The sequence below is a fragment of the Pristis pectinata genome, chromosome 7 (assembly GCF_009764475.1).
Source record: "Pristis pectinata isolate sPriPec2 chromosome 7, sPriPec2.1.pri, whole genome shotgun sequence".
NCBI lineage: Eukaryota > Metazoa > Chordata > Chondrichthyes > Rhinopristiformes > Pristidae > Pristis > Pristis pectinata.
In genome coordinates, this window is record NC_067411.1 from 36773023 (window position 1) to 36793944 (window position 20922).

At 37.6% G+C, this 20922-nt stretch overlaps 1 protein-coding gene across 6 annotated transcripts in view; it reads right to left on the bottom strand.

Annotated features, from left to right (window-relative positions):
- Positions 1 to 2291: 2291 nt before the first annotated feature.
- LOC127572196 (nuclear factor 1 B-type-like) overlaps positions 2292 to 20922 on the bottom strand; it is a 259368-nt gene continuing 240737 nt past the window's right edge. For all 6 annotated transcript variants that reach the window (XM_052019119.1, XM_052019120.1, XM_052019122.1 and 3 more), the window contains one exon: positions 2292 to 9691. In XM_052019119.1, coding sequence (XP_051875079.1) covers positions 9562 to 9691 — 130 coding nt within the window. In that variant the 3' untranslated portion in view covers positions 2292 to 9561. The remainder of the gene's footprint in view (positions 9692 to 20922) is intronic.

Here is a 20922-nt window from a genome sequence, read left to right on the forward strand (position 1 = left end):
CTGATTCACTGACAAGAGGTCCACTGAGTGGGTAAAGTTGGGTGAGACACAGTTTGGCACCAATACTCCAGAGAAGCACTGGGCCAGGAGGTTGGCACAAGAGTTGGATGGTTGGAGTGGCTGCTTGTAAGACAATGCTGGTAAGCACCTCAAAAGACCCTTCAGAAGTTTCTGAGAGAAGACAGAGGGAGGCTCATGGTTTATCCAAGAAGAAGCCAAATCTGGAAATGGTAACAAGAGAGTGGAAGGCTTAAGGATTAAGTTATGAGTACCCAAAATGAGTGCAATGAGAGGCATTTGAAAGGAAATAAGTCAAAAAGGGGTAAGGACGAAAGGTAAATACCAGTGGACAAAAATGATGGATCTGGGTCTGGAATAGCTGTCAAAATGTAGATGGGAAACTACATGGGCCTAGTTACATAGAAACCATCAGGATATATATCCTCAGAAAGCGATGGGCTTTATGTCTTGGCAACTAAAGGTTTGGATCTTGGAGTCCAAGTCCACAGCTGCCTGAAAGTGGGTGGCACAAGTCGATAGGGTGGCAAAGAAGGCGTATGGCATCCTTGCCTTTATTAGCCGAGGCACTGAGTTCAAGAATCAGATAGTTATGTTGCAGCTTTATAAAACCCTGGTTAGGCCGCATTTGGAGTATTCCATTCAATTCTGGTCGCCACATAGGAAGTATGTGGAGACTATGGAGAGGGTGCAGAAGACGTTTACCAGGGTGCTGCCTGGATTTGAGGATATGTGCTATAAGGGGAGGTTGGACAAACTTGGGTTGTTTTCTCTGGAGTGGTGAAGGCTGAAGTGAGAGCTGATAGTTTATACCATTATGAGAGACAGATAGCTAGTATCTTTTTCCCAGGGTCGAGATGTCTAATGAGAAGGCATGCATTTAAGATGAGAGGGGGAAAGTTCAAAGGAGATGTGCTGGGCATGGAGAGTGGTGGGTGCCTGGAATGCGCTGCCAGGGGTGATGGTGAATGCAGATACAACAGAGGCATTTAAGGGGATCTTAGATAGACACATGAATATACAGGGAATGGAGGGATATGGACCAGGTGCAGGCAGAAGGGATTGGGTCTCATTAGCTTAATTAGTTCGGCACAACATTGTGGGCCGTAGGGCCTGTTCCTGTGCTGCATTGTTCTATGTTCAGCTGCAGCTAGTAGAGTGATTAACGTTAGGGACACCCAGAGGGTCTAGAATTGGAAGAACACACCTCAGAATATTCTGGGTCTGGCGCTGATTGCAGAGCTGGAACGGGATGAGACCATCATGAAGATTTGAAAATAGGGAAGATAATTTTAAGATCAAGATGTGCTTAAATGAGATCCAGTAAAGGTCAGCAAGCACAGAGCAATGGATGGTAGTATGAGGGAGGCTGGCCAGAACTTAGTTAGAAACGTTAAGCCTGTAAATAAGAAATTAGTGGAGATTCATCAATCTAATTGGTTGAAAAGCCTTGATGTTCCTTTTATTACTCATAAACACCCTGTACAAGGCACCACAAGGGTCAGATCCCTCATGATAGTGTCTATACTTTGAGAGCCACAAGAGGTCTAGGGGCAAGTTTGAACCTGGTGAAAGAAGACTATTGTTCCTTTGACTGTAAATTCTGAGCCATTATTGGTAACTGTTTTACAAGGACAGTGGGAGGCAAAGAATGCAGCGGTTTGATTCCTAGTAAGACAATAAACAGATGCCCGCACTACAAATAATTTTTACAACTGAGTGGGGCAAATACCATACATCACTATGCTATAAGTGACAGACAGTTTCTGTGCAAGAATACAGGTGAAATGGATAAAGGACAGACAAGAAAAAATGGAGACACAAGAAACTGGAGATGCTGGAATCTGGAGCAACACACAAAAAGCCAGAGGAACTCAGTGTGTCAGGCAGCATCTGTGGAGGGAAATGGACAGTCGACGTTTTGGGTCGAGCCCCTTCATCTGGACTGATGGGTCTCAATGCGTTAGGCAAGAAAAAGTCACTGTTTTAGCTAACTCATGTAAAAACATGGTCATTTTAAGTACCTGTAATTGGCAGCAACAGTGGACAACCTGTATAATTCACAGGCCAATCCAGTTAAGAGACTGGCTAAAGTAGACATATTAATTTCAGCCAGAAATTCAAATGCAATGCTGCTTCTGTTTTTTTTTGTCTGATATGGGTTTTAAGCTTTGAAACTTTAGTACCTGAATCAGTCAAGGCTAGATTTGAAATTCTATTCTACTGTATCATTTATCTGCTCTGGATTGAACAAAGAGGCAGAACACCAATAGTTGTAGCATAGCTCATTTTTATTTTTAAATTGTTTTTTTTCTTTATTTGCATAGGAAACATATCCACTTCCAGTAATTGACTGCAGTATGAGCAGCTGCTAGCAGTATAGGCTGGATATAACAGTTACAATCACATAAGTCAAGCTGAATTTACACCAGTTTAAAACTTGTGAAGGTTTAGACTCTGTAAAGGACAGACTGTTTGAACAGTTTTCAATGGCTTTAAACCATCTCAGACACCTGGACTCAGACACGGAGAACAAGAGCACTATACTGCCCGTGGCCAATTCAGTTACCTTTTCCTTTTGTTCCTTTTGGCAACTATAGTAGTATGTATGGGACTAAAACATCACAAGTTTCAAAATGGAACAACCCTGGTGCGTGGCTAGCAAGCACTTACTGACTACTTGTTACCTACTACTGGACTAAACGTAGCATCATGTATCTATGGAAACACACAGTCCTACAAAAGTTGTTCTCAAGAGAAAGATCTCAAAAGGTTCTTACAAGTGGGCTCCCTTCCCTTCCTCTCAGAATTGCCATCTGCAGATTGACCAGGAGCCACACTCACAATGAAAAGAATATCTGTACAATGCGCAGTGTCAAGACTTAAATGGTATTTGGGCTGTTACACACATCAATGCAATATATATATATGTGTAACTGCCTTTGTGAATATGGAGCAGGTAAACAAGCTCTTGGAAGCTGACAGCTAGGCAGGATTTACCCTTACATTCTGCAAGTTGGATCATTTTTGCAGAAAACAAGTTGTCTGAATGAATTGATTTACAACTGAACTCAACAGAGACTGCAAGATTAAACAGGCACTGCTTGTTTGACATTTTTGGTAAACGTATGCTGGTATTTTTTGATTCAAATCCTCATTTTGCATTAACATAATTCAATATAATATCCCAAGGTCTCCATATAAGGAACATACATTACTGTAGTGACCAGGGTTATAACAAAGTTCCTTCAGTTGATAATACACATCAGTCCCTGCAGCACAGTTTTGATAATAAAAATGCATCATGCTATTTCTTTAGAAACACAACAGTTCTGTGATGAAAGTGGTTTCAGTGTCAGTGGACCTGACTGCTGCCTCTTAAACACAAAGACTTTGCAACCTCTTTTCATTTGTGAGAAATGACGAGCTTTGTTGGAGCAGATGGGACAGATCCTACAGCATTAAACTTTTCAGTCCAGTCAGGCAGGCAGCACAAGAGAAATATTTTGTTTCTGCTAGTTCTGACTAGTTATCCCTATGGTTTTAGGAGGAAGAAGGGATGGTGAGATTTGCTGCTTAGTTGACTACCTTGGAAGAGAAAAGATTAGAGAGTCATGGTATGGTCTATCTAACTATTTAATATGTGTGCTCTAATTACACATGCTCTTAGTGAAACTAGAAGTTCCCACTCAATAGCACTGTATATCTAACAAGATACCTATCCTTGAGTTTAAAACTTCTCAAAACCACATCCTATCACTAAACAATTGTTCTTTAATGAGTACATTTGGATTCCCATCATTTCAAGAAAGTAATCTTAATACAAAAGGACTGCTCTGTTTAAGAATGCCTCGGTATTAGCAGTAGATTATCAGTGTGCAAGTTAAATTTAGGAACTACTGAGTTTGCATAACAAGCAGATAATAAAACAAAACTCAAACTATAGCTATAGGTGCTAGACATTTGAAACAATAGAAAATGCTGAAACAAATGATCATCAGAATTCTGGCAAAGGACTATTTTCAGTATAAGCCTTTCGCAGAACACCAACAAAAGTTCTCTTCCAGTATAAGCCTTCCCCTATATACGTATATCTTCTCCAGAAATCTGACAAAGTGTTATGCCTAAAATGTCATCGTCTTTCTTTCTCTGTGTATGCTGCCTGATTCGCTAAATGTGTTCAGCAATGTTACTTTTAATTGTAAATGGATAATACCATGGTCTGAAAGCAAAATGCTGTGACCAGCTTACACTGCCAATTGTAATTAGCCAATAATTTATAATGTAGTCTATTATTGCTATTTTTTGCATTTGGAATCATAATCCAGTCATTTCCATTAAATTGGCAGAAGGATCATCACAATTGTTCATAATCAGGAGAAATAAAAATTGCATGTTGTCTGTAATGAATAGGAGGTCAAATGGCTCAAACTCATGGATGGTTGTATTGAGTATCAGAATGTCAGATTTTATCAGAGTGGTTAGGCATCTTTCAGGTGAGGTGACAAGTCGCCACTGATACTGAGACCATTTTTACAAATTTAAACATACAGTAAATTCTTAAAATACAGATATTTCCAGAGACTCATACCTAGAGAAAGTTTTTTTAAACTTTTTTTTGCTATTAAATACATCCTGTAAGAAAAAAAGCTGCAACAAAAAGGTGAAAATTGACCATTTCCAACATGTCCCCTTTAACTACTAACAAAGTGGCAAAAGCACTGTGAGATGGAACAGTACAATAAGTTGCTGCCGTGGCATCTGCGCCAAACCCACCACCCACCCTCCCCCAACACTGCCCCCTGAGAAGGAACTGGTGCAAATGCTATTTTGCAGGTCTAAACGAAGCAACATCAGTGGTCCAGACTTACTTTTATTCAGTTAAAACCATTGATGTTGGCTGTCCTGCTGCATATTCCAGTGAAGTCTGTCCAGCTGCCAACTGCACGCTCAGGAAGAACAAAATTGAAACAAAAAAGAAAAAGAACCTTCAAGAGCAATTTTCTGTTTGAAAGGCATGTGGAGAATTAGTTTTAAAAAGTGCAAATATGAAAGAGTTAATCAGCACCCTTTCTTAATCCATTTTCTTACAATTTTTTTCCTTCTGAACTTGCATGTGCTACGTATTAAAGATAAGCAGGAATAAATTTTGCTATCAAATTGGGAGAAGTTTCACAAAGCATGCAGCTGGTTATTATCAGCAGCAGACTTTAACGGGAATAAGTAAACCATGTCTGGTATCCATCTTGGGACCTAACTGCCAGCAACATTGCATTGTCCTTTCAAAAACAGAATACTGTACACTGTATATGGGATATCTTTCTGTCATCTTTGTATGGTGCAAGTGCAATGTAGTGGTGTGCAACAAAAACAAAATCCTTACCAGTGCCATAGCCAAGAGGCCCCAGGTAGATTCCCTGAGTACTCTTGTGTGGTTTCAACACTGTACAAGATCGATCAGGAATCCTCTCTGGGTTCATTCATTGGGTGGGTTGCCAGTACTGGATTTGTTGTCAAACCCCTTGTGCACTTTCTCTCTAATCATAAATACCAACATTTAAACTCACACAAACTTTTACTGTAGGCCATACACACTAATAAAAAGACAGTATTCCTTCCGACATTATGAAATGTTTCTGCAAACCAACCTTTTCAACACTAAATACAACAAAATAACCTTCATAAAATATAACTTTTCTCCATTTAAAACTGGATTAAAAATTAGGAACCTACACTTTTTAAGCATAGGATTACACAAGTTCAGCATATGGACAGTCTTTTTTGTAATATATAAATTAGGTAACTGGAGAGTTTTAACTCAAGTCCAGCTTCCAGACAGGATTTTTTTCTCTTAAAAATGGCATAATAAACTGGTCTTTCAAAAGCCAGTGTAATCATTTCTTCCCCCAATTAACTCATTTAAAAAATGTTAGCATTACAAAAAAGGGTAATTACTTTAAAATGTTCTTAACAAAACTATACAGTGTACAAATTACAGTCTGCAAGGCAGGTGGTTCATTTTCAAGACCCCTCTTTGTTTCCCCTCACATTACACAACCATAACAAATCTACTAACACTTATTCACTGAGATGCCGTGCTTGAATCATACTCCCACAGCTATTGCTATAGATATTTGTTTTTGCCAGATTTTTTCAATACAAGTCTCTTTCGCTGTTTAATTTTTTCCCAATCTATTGCGCCTTAACTTTTACAACACACTGGGGAAATGGCCAAGGCTGCAAAGCACTTTAGCAAAAGGCAGAAACAGTGCACATAGAACGGGGTGGCTTCAGTTTGTCAGAATTGGCATCCTGGTGAAGGAGGAGAGCAGAGACTTGACTTGAGTTGCAAAGCCCTCTGATCTCTTAAGGTTGATTCTCAAGAACCTCCCTTTCATTATCTCCCTCTTCTTAAGAAGAGAAAGGTTCTTCGGCATACAACTTAGGCTACACATAAAAACAATGCCATAGCCAGGTAGAACAGAAATGATTGGGTAATTCCCCTGTCAATCAAGCCTAGAGACCATACTGCTGTAGGTGACTGAGACTGATTTTAGGCACATAATTTATAGAAAACTATCCTCTACTCACTGCAATTTTCTGGCGAAATAACCCTGCTTTTATTAGGAAATGTTGCTGAAATTTCTCTTTCCACCACTCTTGAAATTGATTTTGTTTTCTGAGTAAATTGACTTTGTTACTTTAACAACAGATTGTTTACTCTAACATATGCTGCCCAACCTCCAACAAGTTGCCTGATGAAGTGTCAGTAAATGCTGAGAATCAGAGACAATATTTTTAAAAACTTGTGTTCTTAAGTTTCCTTGTACAACTTAAGATCTGTCATTACAGTTAAGCAATATGTAGACTTGCACCTAATAATCTACTTATGATCTGCCGGGTTAATTAAAATCACCTTTGCTTAAGATTTATATTTGGAACTGAATTGAGCATACATGTTGATTTGAGATTTTTGCTCGTCTATAAGATTTGGCTTTTGGCTGCATTGATACTTAACAGCCAGGAATTGATATCACTGATAAATATATGATACATCTCCTTGGGAAGCTAAATTGTTAGGTACTATGAGAATGGAAATGATTCACCTTTTTTTAATTGAGCAGAACATTAGAGAAATGAAAGGAAGATCATTTCACCTCTAAATCACTGCTAAACTGGTTCCTGGCTGAATAGGATAAGTCACCTCTAAAGGCAAAAGCAGATTTGTCGAGTCATCAGTGTTGGACATCGAAAAGAAGATTTAAGATCTATAGCTCTGCTACTGGAATTGGAGGCCAGCAGAGTAATAGATCTCTGCCAAAGTCAATTTTTCACAAGAGAAAATCCCAGCTCTTAATTAATATTGAAGCTCAAGTCAAGCCTGTCTCCAGTGAAAATGACAACATTTTTTTAATATATATATTTTTTTAATTCAATGAGTTCATCTTGCACCCCAGGTGGAAAGTCAATAGAAGAACCAAGTTGAAAGCTTGTCACAGTAGACAGAACAGTTACTTTGCAGCCTCTGTCTTTCAAATGGCATTATGCTTCACAGCTGTGCTGTAGAGTTCTCCTTAAAAAAATCCCCCCTCCCCAAAGCATCCTCCCCTAACCATCTTTTAAGGACCTATCATACTGCATAGAAAGCAGCACCAACTTTGGTCAATTAAAATGGAAAAAAAAAGCTTACATCACCTAATCTGCATACTAATGTGATAATCAATATAGCTAAAAGCTTTACCTATATAGACAAAACTTGGTATTGCATAATTCTTACAAGTTCAAAAATTCCCAAACAAGTAATTGATAGATGAAAAACATGAAAGATTAATAGAAAAAACTTGCCAAAAATACTGAAAAATATTACTGGCTGATTAAAAATTTTAAGCACCAACTATACACAGCCATGATATGCTTTATAAATGAGATAACAAAGTCAAAGTATTTGAATATTGACAATTAGTGATGTCACACTGTCCTCTGGAGTACAAAATAATTTTTTTCATACAAATGGTAAATTTCATAGGATGAGCTATAATATATGCAGCAAACGTGTGCAGTGATGTCACTGTTTTATTTTAAAGGCAAGGCACGTAATGTGGACTATATAACTTCGTGCAAATCAAGGATAGATCTATTAGAGTTACAGAGAAACAGAAGAGGCAAAACTGACTTGCCATGCACACTGGTGTCCTGCCACTAGCACTATCAGGCAGATAGCAAGGCTAAAGAAAAGCACCATGCAATACTCAGCACCTTGTGATTAAAAATAGCGTTTACACGGTAGAGTGCGGAAAATCTTAGCGGCTGCATCCCTGTTGCCATTGTAAACTGCGGTGCTCTTCACCAATACCCTCCATGAGACACCAATTCACCTTGGCGTCTGTGTCCTTGGAAACTGCTTATGCCATGCATTTTTTTTCCTGACACACCTCTTACATATATATTACATATTTTTTTTAAATTCCACAGAGGTATTGGAGTACAAGGAATCAAGTGCAGAATTTTCCATTCCATTCAATTGCTTTCCTAAGCAAGCATGTCACAGCAGGATGTGTCCATATTTCATTCTTTTCTTTCCTTAATTAATGCACATTCGAAGGGGACGATAAGAACTGTTCAGAATTATTTAAAGGTTATATTGCATCCCCTCAATTTAGAGTCCTAGGGCATAAGGACTTACATTAATCCCCTTAATCAGATATGTTAAATTGCACTTGCCTCTTAAGTGTTCTTTTAAAGAATTACTGACATTTTAGGGGCAACATAAAAATATCAGTGAGCTTCATTCTTGCATTCAGATACTTGTAAAGCATCTGAAACTTTGAGGGACAATTACTGCTTCAAACTACACTATGGTGCTTTTCCAAATGCAGTCTTGCATCAAATTTGTTCTGTTCAGATCTGTATACTAAGCATTAAAAGTAAAAGGAAAAAAGGGTTCAGTGACAAGAAACAGCTTGTGGAGCCAATCATCAAATGTAAATCCAGTAAAACTGCATCTAAGTCTTTTTTTTTGTTTTGTTTTCTGCAGTAGCATAGTGTGCATAGACTAATTGTGTGCTTTATGGGCTTTTTGTCCCCTCAGACAACAATTTTGTAGAAAACACAAAATTACATGTACATTCCTCATCCAGCCTTTACCTTACAAAGTCAAATCTCATCAACCAGGAGGACTGGGCTGTAGTTTAACTACTTTTGGACTGAGTGAAAAAAAATAGATACCTGAACCCCACTAATTGCCTAAACATGCAAACTCTTAAACATCTAAAAGCTAATAAGTGTATAATGTTTATCAGATCTGGAAATTAAACAATTGTCCCCTAGTGGATTCCATTGTTCAATAAAGGCCGGTCGCTTAGACATAATCTGCCACCTTACCATCAAATACTAAAATCACCCTCTTAGTATCACAGATGAAATACCATTTATGCAGATTTTAAGCTTGCAAGAAATTGGTGATTGTGAGCGCAGCAATCACTTGTCTGTGTTTCTGAAGACTTTTCTATACAATCCGGAGATGCGCTTTGATCTTTGTTGTCCTCAGTTTGTCGTTTCTGCTTGGAGGAAGGGTTCACTGATGAAGTTTAAACTGTAATTCTGTACATTGGTTGGCAGGATGGTAGCCCCATTTGACACTTGGAATGGGACTAAACTAGCCCAAGTACCAGGACTATAGAGAGAAAAAAAAAACAGAAATTAATTAATTTACTTTAATTCAGGACTGTAGATTTAAGAATTATCAATTGATATCTATGAAGACATATTAAAAACTCAATTAATAAACCAAAAATTAATGCCCAATGAAAAAAGAATTCCTAATCTCAGCAATAACCAGTTCTATGCTATGCAAAACTCTGATAAGCTGGCATCCAGGTGTTTGAAAATTCTGATGGTTTGGTGTGTCTGGAACGTGCGCATGAGGTCCAGTGTGCCAGTGCAAAGGGCGGTCAGAGCTGGATGTCTGGAGTGCAGCCAGGGCCAGTGTCTGGACTGTGGATAGATGAGCAGTCAGAGGAGGAGTTGGGGGTCCAGAACATCAGGGGGCAGCAACGTGGGTGGGTTTGGAGCCAGAGCTGAGGTCCATAGTGCTTGTATATTTTCTGCTTCCTTTAAACTCATGGGGTTCATTGGAAAATTAATTCTACTACTGTTAACATGTAAAAAAATAGTGAAATTAAGGTGTGTTTGGGTATTAGTGGAAATTAAGTCCAATAGTCCAGAAAATCTGTTAGTCTGGCAGCACCAGAGTCCTGAGAGTATCAGCTTCTCAGTGTTTTACTCTAGTCTGCCCTTGCACTCAAACAATTCAATAGACCTCAGTTCTGATGAAAGGCTGTAGATATGAAACATTAACTTTAATTCTCTCTCCACAGATGCTGCCTGACTGTGGAGCATTCCCAGCATTTTCTGTCTTTAATTCAATAAACAAGAGCTAGGCTACAAAGTGTTTCAACCAACTTTATAAAAATTACTTTAAACACTTGGGACAGCTGGCTTCCAAAGGAAGTGATCACTCTTCGCAAACTACCATAATGAGACATAATAAATAACTAAAATTGCATGGCATCTATTTTGCAGGGTTTATAAAAATAATTTACTGGTAGCAATTTTGAAAACCTTATATTCTGGAATCATAAGAGGTTTGCAACAAAGTATAATTAGTCCATTATGCCTCTGTCAGCCCTTTGCTAGACCACTAAATTTAGCACTAAACCCGCTGTCTTGCTCTCTTCCCACAGTGGTGCATCATCTGTTACTTAAATATTTTTCCAATTCCTCCTTAAGTAGTGTAGTACAGTAGTATAACTCAGTTCCCTGCAGCAAAGCATTCTCTTTACATAAACTTCTCCCGTCTCTCTTCACATCCTCTAGCGATGATTTGAAATGAATGACCTCTTGTCAGTGATTCCCACCAGAGGCAATAATCTTCTTCTATTGTCTCTACCTAAATCCTTTATAATTTAAAACATCTGTATTTTGTATCTTTCTTTGTTCCAATGGAAATTTACTTATTACTTTAAGTCCTTCTGCATATCAATTTCTTCTCTCTGGCATACTTTGTCATCTCAATTCATGTCTAGTAATAGAACATACAAAACTACAAGCAGTAATCTTACAGGAACATACAGAGGTGTACAGAGGAATTTAAATTTTACTGCTTTTAGAGAGGGGTGCTGTTAACTGCAGATATTGTGCTTGTATGTGTATAATTACTCAGGTCCTCATTATGCTTAATGATTATGGGAGAAAGGGGTTGCTGGCAATGACAATTCCTCCCACTGCCCCACGATAACTTAAGTATCTTTATACATTCCCATCTGTATAACTTTTCTCCCATCTGTATCACTTTTCCATTTGTTTATATGCTCTTACTATGTAATCTTAAATACCATTAGCCTTTGATGTGATTTAAGTCACCTACAATCATATTTTCTGTGAATTATTCATTCGAACCTAATGACTCCTTCCTCAGGCATTTCCTTCAATATCATTCTACTGTATGTATACTCCTGTTTTTTATACCTCACCCACTTAATCACATACCCTCCTACATTGTATTGCATGGGCCTGCAAATTCAGCTAAATCATGTCTTCTTTACATTCTTTTTCATGTTCTCCTTAATGTTTGTCAAAACTCCTGTTATGTGCAATAAACACATTTTGAGGAAGTGTTCTTTATTTCTGTCCAGTTTAAAATTGATCCAAAATTTCCGCAAAAATATCCTACTGTTCTTGTGCAATTTCTGACATTTAACTCTCTTCTTATCAGGATTCCGATGGAAGTGTCTGCCAAGCAGAGGACCTCAGGGCTGCTCACTGTTATCATTCTGACTTCACTCCACTGTTGGATACCCCATGGAGTCCAGCGGTGAAGTGCACACCTTTTGTTGCTTTCCAACAGTTATAACGGGAAATATGCCTACTCACTATATCAGGTTAGATCTGCACAGGTTCAACAACTCCAGTCATTTTAACAGCAAGAAATGGTTGTGACAGAGAGAAGCATGTTTCACATAACAGTTTCTTTTAAATTCACTGAATTTAAATGCACTTAATTGTTTTAATTTTACTTCTTTAATTATGCATTTTAATAGCATTTTGAGTAGCTTTTTACTGTTTTTTAATGCTGTTTGACCAACATGACAGCTGGTTCAGGGTAGAAACCTGGCTTAACTGTCAAAGTAATTTATTATTGTCTAATATTTTATATACTCTAAGAGTTCTTACTCTATCTTTTAATATTGTCTGCTTGGCATTTTTGAAATTGCCTTTTATTCCTTCTAATTAGCTTTTCAACTCTCCAATCCACTTTCAATAACCCTCACAATTATTATTAACTTTATTAGCTCAGACGTCATTATGTTGCTTCCTTTTCAGCATATTTAATTGTGCTCAATGACAACATTTTTGCTGCATCTCAGTTTCGTCTGTAGCAAGTTCTTTATATTGTATAACATGCAAGATGAGCAATTTATTTTTTGATCAATTAAATATGATTTGTAGATTTCAAGCTGATTCTTAATTCACTGAACTTATTGTGGAAGATATCCTCAACAGCACAAACAGAACAAGTGGAAGGAAATTTACAGCATCTGTCACAGCCTCCAAATACTTCAGAGTCTTTTAAATCAATGGAGTGATTTTTGTACAGAAAATACCAGAGATACTCAGGTCAGGCAGCATCTGTAAAGAAAGAAACAGAACCCACATTTCAGTTCTGATGAAGGGTCTTTGTCTTGAAACATTGGTTCTGTTTCTCTCTCCACAGACACTGTCTGACCTGCTGATTATTTCTGGCTATCTCTGTTTGTCTTTCTCCCACCAACAGTTTTGTTTTTGATTCAAGGGCTTTTTGAACTCTAATTACAGCAGTGTTCATTCAAGTGGAATACATTTTAGATATAGCAGAGGTCAGTGAGGAAATCAAAGTGGTTGCAGAGAAAGGAGATACAAAATTAGGATTTTTGTTTTTTTAATGAATGCAACTGCTTTTTTTTACCATGATCAAAGCATCCAACGTTCTATCCATTGCGAAGCTTTCTAAGTTGAAGGGAATATCAGGAAAAATATGTTCCAGATGGGATACAGTGGCATAGTGATCAGGTTACTGGACCAGTAACCAGAATTCTCAGCTAATAACTTGGAGGAATGAGTTCCCATCAAACCTCAGCAACTGGGAAACTTAAACTTATTTAATATGGAATAAATAGAATAAATATCTACTGACTGTCATGGCAACATCAAACCTATTGGATTGTGGTTAAAACCCATCTGGTTCATTAATGTCCCTTAGGGAAGAAGCTCCGCTGAACTTATCTGATCTGGGTTGCAGCCAGAACAATACCAAAGTGGTTGACTTTTAACTGCCCTCTGAAATGGCCCAGTAAGCCACTCAGTTCAAGGACAATTAAGGACAAGCAATAAATGCTGGCTTTGCCAGCAACATCAGCATTCCTATGACGGAATAAATAAATATAGAACCAGATGGGAAATAAGCTGTGGGGAATTCTTCAAACAAATATAGAGGTGCAAAATGGTAAATAGTTTTTGGTTAATAACTAACAAGATAAGAAACAGATGGAATAATAAGGTACTAAAGGAAAAGTTGAGGGTGAATTTAATGCTATCATGAAATGATTTCCAATGATAGATAGCAATGTAAATCTACACGAAGACCTAAGTCTGGCCTAAAGCAGATTGAAGGTCCCTGGAAAAATGCCAGAAGTTACAAAGCGATTAACTCTGCTAAGCACCTAGCTAGTTTTTAAACTTACCCAACCTTAGCTTAAATGTTTAGAGAGTAACTCTTGAGACAGTCAAATTTCTGAATATTGGCAGAGTGCTCTTGGGATATGTTTATTCAGACAGACACCATGCTCACTTTTGCAAAGGATATTTGGAGGTATTTGGGGAACCCGGCTTCGCAGATGTATTGCAGAGACGAGGATTAGATGAGGTAGAACTAATGAGGCACAGAAGATTTCATACATACAGACAAAGTTAAATTGGATGACTGGATTGTTCTCAAGGTGTTTGAGAGAGCATCTTTAACAGTGAAACGTTACATAATGGAAGTCATTGTATAGAAATTAGTAAGGGTAAAGGTTTAAGTAATAATAATTAATAATAGATGAGCAACTGCTAAATGGCTGACATAGTGGAGTATCTAGCAGAGGTGCTACCTGATAGCCCCAAATACCTGGGTTCAGTCCTGATCATGGGAGCTGTTTGTGCAGAGTTTGCATGTTCTCCCTGTGACTACATGGGTTTCCTCTGGGTACTCTTGTGTCATCCCACATCCCAAAGATGTGTGGGGTGGCAGGTTAATTGGCCACGGTAAATTACCCCGAGTGTGTAAGTGAGTGGTTGATGGTGGGCTGAAGGGCCTGTTTCTGTGATAATGAACAGATTGAGTTTATGTAATCAGGGCAATGTCCTAAGGTCGACTTTATAGGGAAATGTGATCAGGGCAATGTCCTAAGCGAAGAGATTCAGATAAGTTGATGTGCCTGTTACCAGCTATGTTGCTTCTTTCTTAATGCGAAACAGAATACCAAAGTATGTGCTACGTCTGATATTCAGTCAATGAATACTGAATAACCTTAAAGCATCCATTGGCATATCATATTTGCAATCTGTACCATCTACAAGATGCACTGTCATAATCCTGAGCTTCACCACTTAGATAAGGTACTTGGGAACATCATTACCTCCAAGTCACACACCATTCTGACTTGGGCATAAGTCAATCTTCCTTCACTGACACTGAATTAAAATTCTGGAAGTCTCTACCCAATACCAGTGTGTTAACATCTTTACCATATGAATTGCAAGAGGTCAGGGAAAAAAAAACACCTTCTCGAGGGCAAATTGTGGTAGCCTAAAAAAAAGCTAACCTTGACAGCAAAGTTCACTTCACAAAAATAAGCATAAGATGTGTGGACAATGAGATTCTGATATTCACTGTACAAATATTACATAAAATTTTGAAGAATGGTTAAGGCAAAATTGCGCAAGGGTATAACTCTAGCACAAAATATTGATTGCAATGAGATTGATTAAATACAAATGAAATTGGCAGCATAATTACAAAATAAAAGATAATGTTTTACTCTTTTATTTTGGGATATATAAAGGCATATATTCATCAAAATATGTTTCAGTATTTCAAACAATGTTATGAAATCTTTGTAATGAACTCAGGCTTTCAGGGAAGGTTATTATTTTAACAACAGCTTTATCTACCCAGTAATAACTTTAGTTAAAGCAACAGGTGCTGGAATGTTAGAATAATGCACCAAGGCATTGCTTGCTACTATGGTACAAAACTATTTCAAACCCTTTATGAGATTTATATTGGATTCTGCCGCAGTGTAGACTTTCTCAAAAAAAAAGGAACCAAAGTCAAAAGTGGAAATTTTGTATTGCGGAGCAATTAGAATGATTAAAATTGATGAAGCACAACACTAAAAATCCAAGCACATTTTAGCTACATTAAAAATTGACAGTGTTAAACACCAGACTGCTGCTTTGAAGGATAAGTGGGCCATAAATATTATAGAAGATCATTAACAGATAATGATTTTGGAGACAATTATTCATATTGGCCTTCATTAAATGAAACTGTGGACAAATACCAGATCTAATCAGTTTGGCTCAGAATCCACAAAATACGCTGAGGTCATAAAACATATGTTAGGGGAAAACTGAAGGAAAAGTGTCTTCTGGACACATGAATTAGATAGGATAAACCTTGGTATTCTCAAGCAAATAAACACACATAATAAAAATGGAGCAGAAATAGGCCACTCAGCCATCAAGCCTGCCCTGCCATTCTCTATGATCATGGCTGATATGTTCCAGACCTCAATTGTCTTCTGATCCATTTCCACATAATCCTCAATTCCCTAATCTTTCAAACATTTATCTACCTCCACTTCAAATACCTCCAGCAATTTTGCGTCCACAACTCTCCAGGTACAGAATTCTCAAAATTCACCACCACCCCCTCTGAGAAGAAATTTCTATGCACCTCACTTTTAAATCATTGCTCCTTATGTTCCCTCATTCAAAAGCTTCCCATTAGTGCAAACATCTCAACAGCTACCTTGCCAGATCTTACCTACTTCAATAAGATCACCTCTCTTCCTTCTAAGCACCAAAGGATATGATAAACCTCTCGTCCCAGGAATTAGCCCACTGAATCCTTTCTGGATTACCGTCAATGCTAGAATATCCATTTTAAATAAGTGAACCGAAATGTACACAGTACCTACCAAAACCATTTAGATTTTAAAAATACTTCTCTTTTTTTAAACTCCAACTCCCTAGCAATAAAGACCAATATGTCATCTACCTTCTTAATGGATTGCTTCACCTGCATGCTAGATTTTTATGCTTCTTGTGCAAGAACACCTAGATTGCTCATTTGTAGTCCCAGATAAGTGCTTTTAGATTTCTCCTACCAAGGTGCATGACCTCACATTTCCTCACATTAAACTTTATTTGCTAAGTTTTTGCCCACTCATTCAACCTACCTATATCCAGTTGCCAAATATCTTCATTGCTACATTCCCTGTTTCTGTGTCATCAGCATATTACACTCTGCCTCTTCCTCCTCCAAGTCATTGGCAGTAAATAATCAAGGATCAATTAATGATCTTTGGAGCACTCCACTAGTTAGGTCACTGATCCTTAGGGCACCACAGTAGTGATAAACTGGATAATAACTCACTAGGAGGACAGTTATACAAGAACAAAGGTAATTCTTACTCCAATATTGAAAATAATGGAATCCAATTGCAGAATTACCTTAACATCCATTGTGAGGAATATATACAAAAGTCATTTATACAATGTCAGAAATGTTATTTTAAAGAAGCTGAGCCCAGGATGAATAGTCAATATTGATTTAAGTGCAACAGGTATTCTTCAATGCAGTGGCATTCTTTGAGGAGGCATAAAATTAAGGGTTATATTTATTTGTGTTTTTACAAGATATTTGATAATCTTCTGTAAGTAGTGTTTTTATAAATTATTAAATGTTACTCAGCAAACTTAAATTTGGCAACCAGACTGAAAACTGACTATAAAGCAACAAGTAATAAGAAATTCTATTGAGGTTACAATTCTCTGACCCTATAACAATATAAAGAAAACAGACACTGAAGAACCTTCATATGTGGCAAGTCTAACAGAACTAGAATGGGCAAGATGATATTTTTGTCACTTCAGAAGGAACCAAACTCTTTAAAACTATTTTTTTTTCCTTTGGTTGAATTGTCATGAAAAATGCATGCATTATTTAGATCCAAAGATCAAAAGATCAAAACGAATTGGCTGCATTGACCTATTTGGCATTTAAAGGACACTAACAGTTTTGTTAGAATCATGTCAATTTCCCCATTTTGTTCTGGCTGAAGGTCAATTCTGACTTATTCACAGATTACTAGAAATAGATAGAACACTGCATTCTTTCCTCTTCATATTCATTTATCATTTTATATACAAAATACGCGGATTCCTGCTGGTGGTTTAAAAAAAGTAAAAAAACAAAGACATTGTATAATTGCCCTATGAATCAAATCGCAGAAAGCTGACAATCTACAAGGATAAAATGTAAGTTTGAAATAAAATAACGCGAAGTTTTGGGATTGACATTCTAAACTTAAGAACCAAGAGCATGTTATCCACAGGTCTATACTGCATGATCTCCAAAGATGAGCAATAAACTGTCCTTCCTGAAGCAGAATTACTGTAAACGTGGTTTGAATAACTGAGGTTTTAACCTACTGGGAATCCTTGACTATACCCTGGCAGTTCTCACCTCCATCTGGGGGAAATTAGGCTGTGGTGGGACATTAACTGCTTTGCTATTCTTCACAAATAAATCCTTGCATTTTCAAAGAACTAAAATATGTTGATTTTATACCTGACTAAAATAAGAAATTTTAAATTCAACCAGATCTACATTACTCATTCTAATACTTATGCTTAAGGAGAATGGATTTTGCCAAAGGCTTTTAGTCAATTCCATTAACATTCACACCGCGATTGCCCAAGATTCAAAAATTGCTGCCATTTCTAACTAAACAAGGTTCATATAGAATTTGTACGTTCCGAATTCGTAAAATACAGTCCTCAGCGCTATTCTATAATCGTAGGGTTTTAATTCTGTCTTAATCAGAACCTCAAAGAAGAAAGCTGTTACAGGTATATTTTTTCATTAAATCTAGTTTCAAGCATGCATTGGGAAGATGTATATTATTTAAATTGTGGCTTTTTATTACAAGGGTCACGTTGAAGCGTGTGGGAATCAGGATGAAAATTGCAATCAATTGGGAAAAGATCTTTGGTAAAATGTAATGGTGGGGTATGCACTGGGGTCAGAATCAGGTTGGGTGGGGGGGGGGTGAATTGGTGCCCCTGGGGGAGACCCCAGCAGGGATTAAGTATTTAAAGGGTGAATCAACGAACTCACAACAGATCAAACAGAACTACTTAAAGTATCATGGAAGCTGGCTTCACCTTCACTATGATGCCCAGCTTCTCAATGAGTGCCTTTCACTGCATGAGTCAGTTGAATGTCCCAGAGCAGGTATCTAACACTGTGGTCCATATGTTGGAAGCCACTGTATATGTCCGGGTATCTCTCTGTGGACTTTGCAAATGATACAGAAACTACCTGACCAACAATCAGTTTTTGGACAAAAACTCTACTGCATAATATTATTGGGTTTTATGATTGTATTTCTCAGCCATAATGTTTAAAATAATTTTTAAATGGTTATTTATCTTCATTCCGCTTCTATCTTAATCATAGATGTATGTTCTAATTTTTATTTAATGTTCTGCAAAACAATTAAAAGTAATTAGAAGTTTTGTTTCTCCCCAGTCAAATGTCCATGAAATTTGACTACTCTGTGGGTTTACTAGAAAACCCTTGAAATGGCATACGACAGAAACTGATGTTGTAAAAGGAGTAGTCCACACTATAAAAGCACTAAGCACATACGGGGAACTTCCTTTAGCAGTGAGCAGTGAGATCTATTACTTTGATACCAACTGCTAAATCTGCAAGTAAATGTCACAAAAAAAATTACTGTGACAACATAATGAAAACACAATGTGCAAAGCACAGTGAATCCTGGAAAATTTATTCTGGAAGGATTATCATACTTTATACAGTGGTGAACTGTTGCTAGAAATGGAATTGTTTTACTGTGATTTTGGAATGTCTCACATTTTTTAAGGCAGTAAACATTCAGCAAAAATACAAGCAAATTTGTTTTCAGAAGCAAGCCTAATTGCTTAATCTGGGTTGATTGGGTATCCAGCACAGATTTAGCAATTAAATGTTGAAGTAGTTTGAAAAGTCCATGAAGTCAGTACAGATTGAAATAAGCTTCAGTAACTTATGCACAGCAGATGACACATTTGAGTCTTCACAATTTCGCTGTTAGACGCCTAGAAAACAAGTGTTACATTCTGGCAAAGATCATGTAGGCTAGTCTGTTAGTAACCTACTGCTTCAATGGAGGAATCAGTTGCCTGTGGAAATCTGTAAACATTTTGCTGGAGTGTGAGAGGTAAACTCTTTTGCTCAAAGTGGAAACATTTGCACCGTTTATTATGCACGGATCACACATTAATGCCATTTCATCCATGTTTTTTCAACACAATTGCAACCACTTTCTGTTGAAATCCCACCCGTCGTGAAGCTGGTCCAGACACTGCCGGGCACGATTTGCCTTGGCAAGGCTGACATAATGACAACATCAGTGTGCCTTAGCGACAGGAGCTGTAATATGCAACTGTGACCTTTGTTTATAACTCCCAGTAAAACAAGCAGCAAACCCCAAGGAGATGTGAAGTAAAGAGTCCCCCACTGGGACATTGATGGTGGCTGTCTGCCTCTGCCTGAAATAATTTTCAATGCCCTGCATGCTTCACACATCATTGCTATTTCTCACTGTACTTATTGCACCAATGCACAGCAGAGGTGCATGCAGTGATCTCCACAGGATGCACATCTTATATTGGCTTGGAGTTACTGACAGCGAAGTACATGATCTGCACTGATGAAAGGGGAGGGCCTATCCCCCTCCTTCCCACACATCCCTCCCCCCAAATACACAAACAAACAAACACACACACACACACACACACAAATGAGATACAAAATAATGACAGAAAATGCTACACGAGATACAAAATAATGACAGAAAATGCTGGAAACACTCAGCAAATCAGGCAGCATCTGTGGAAATACAAACAGCAGAACTGAACGCCTTCAGCTTTCTGTTTTTATTTCGGATTTCCAGCATCTTCAGTCTTTTAATTTTCCTTCATTTCCATGGTAGTTTCTTTTACAGCCACTCTGGCTGCCAAGGAGACTATTCCTTCCAGGCTTTCCATGATTCTTTACAGTAATGCTACAGCAGCTCAAAACTCTGAAGGTAGTTACCACCAAAGACTGCATAGATGATATTTTTATGCATGAATCATAATGAAAATCAGCCTAACTAATCCTTAAAGGTTATTATCTTTACCAATTCTGCAAATTTTGGGGGCCCTTCAGTTGGGCATTAGTGCTAAACACTGCACCTATTTGACATACCTAATAAGCGTGAACTCCAACTTTTACTTAAGATTTGAAATATTAAATTACAGTGAATTTTCCTCACCTTTGTGTGATGGCATAAAAACAATATTGCAAATGTTTTAAAATACTTGGAACTTCAAAATTCTTACCAAGAATAACAAACTATTCTACGTACTTCTCAGCATTTCACAAGAGAAGCAGAAAAAGCAGGCGTAATCATTCTTGGAGAATTGATAACATTCACAACTGCACAGTTAGTCCCAGAGAGAAAAAAAACAAGCAGAATGTGATTTCTG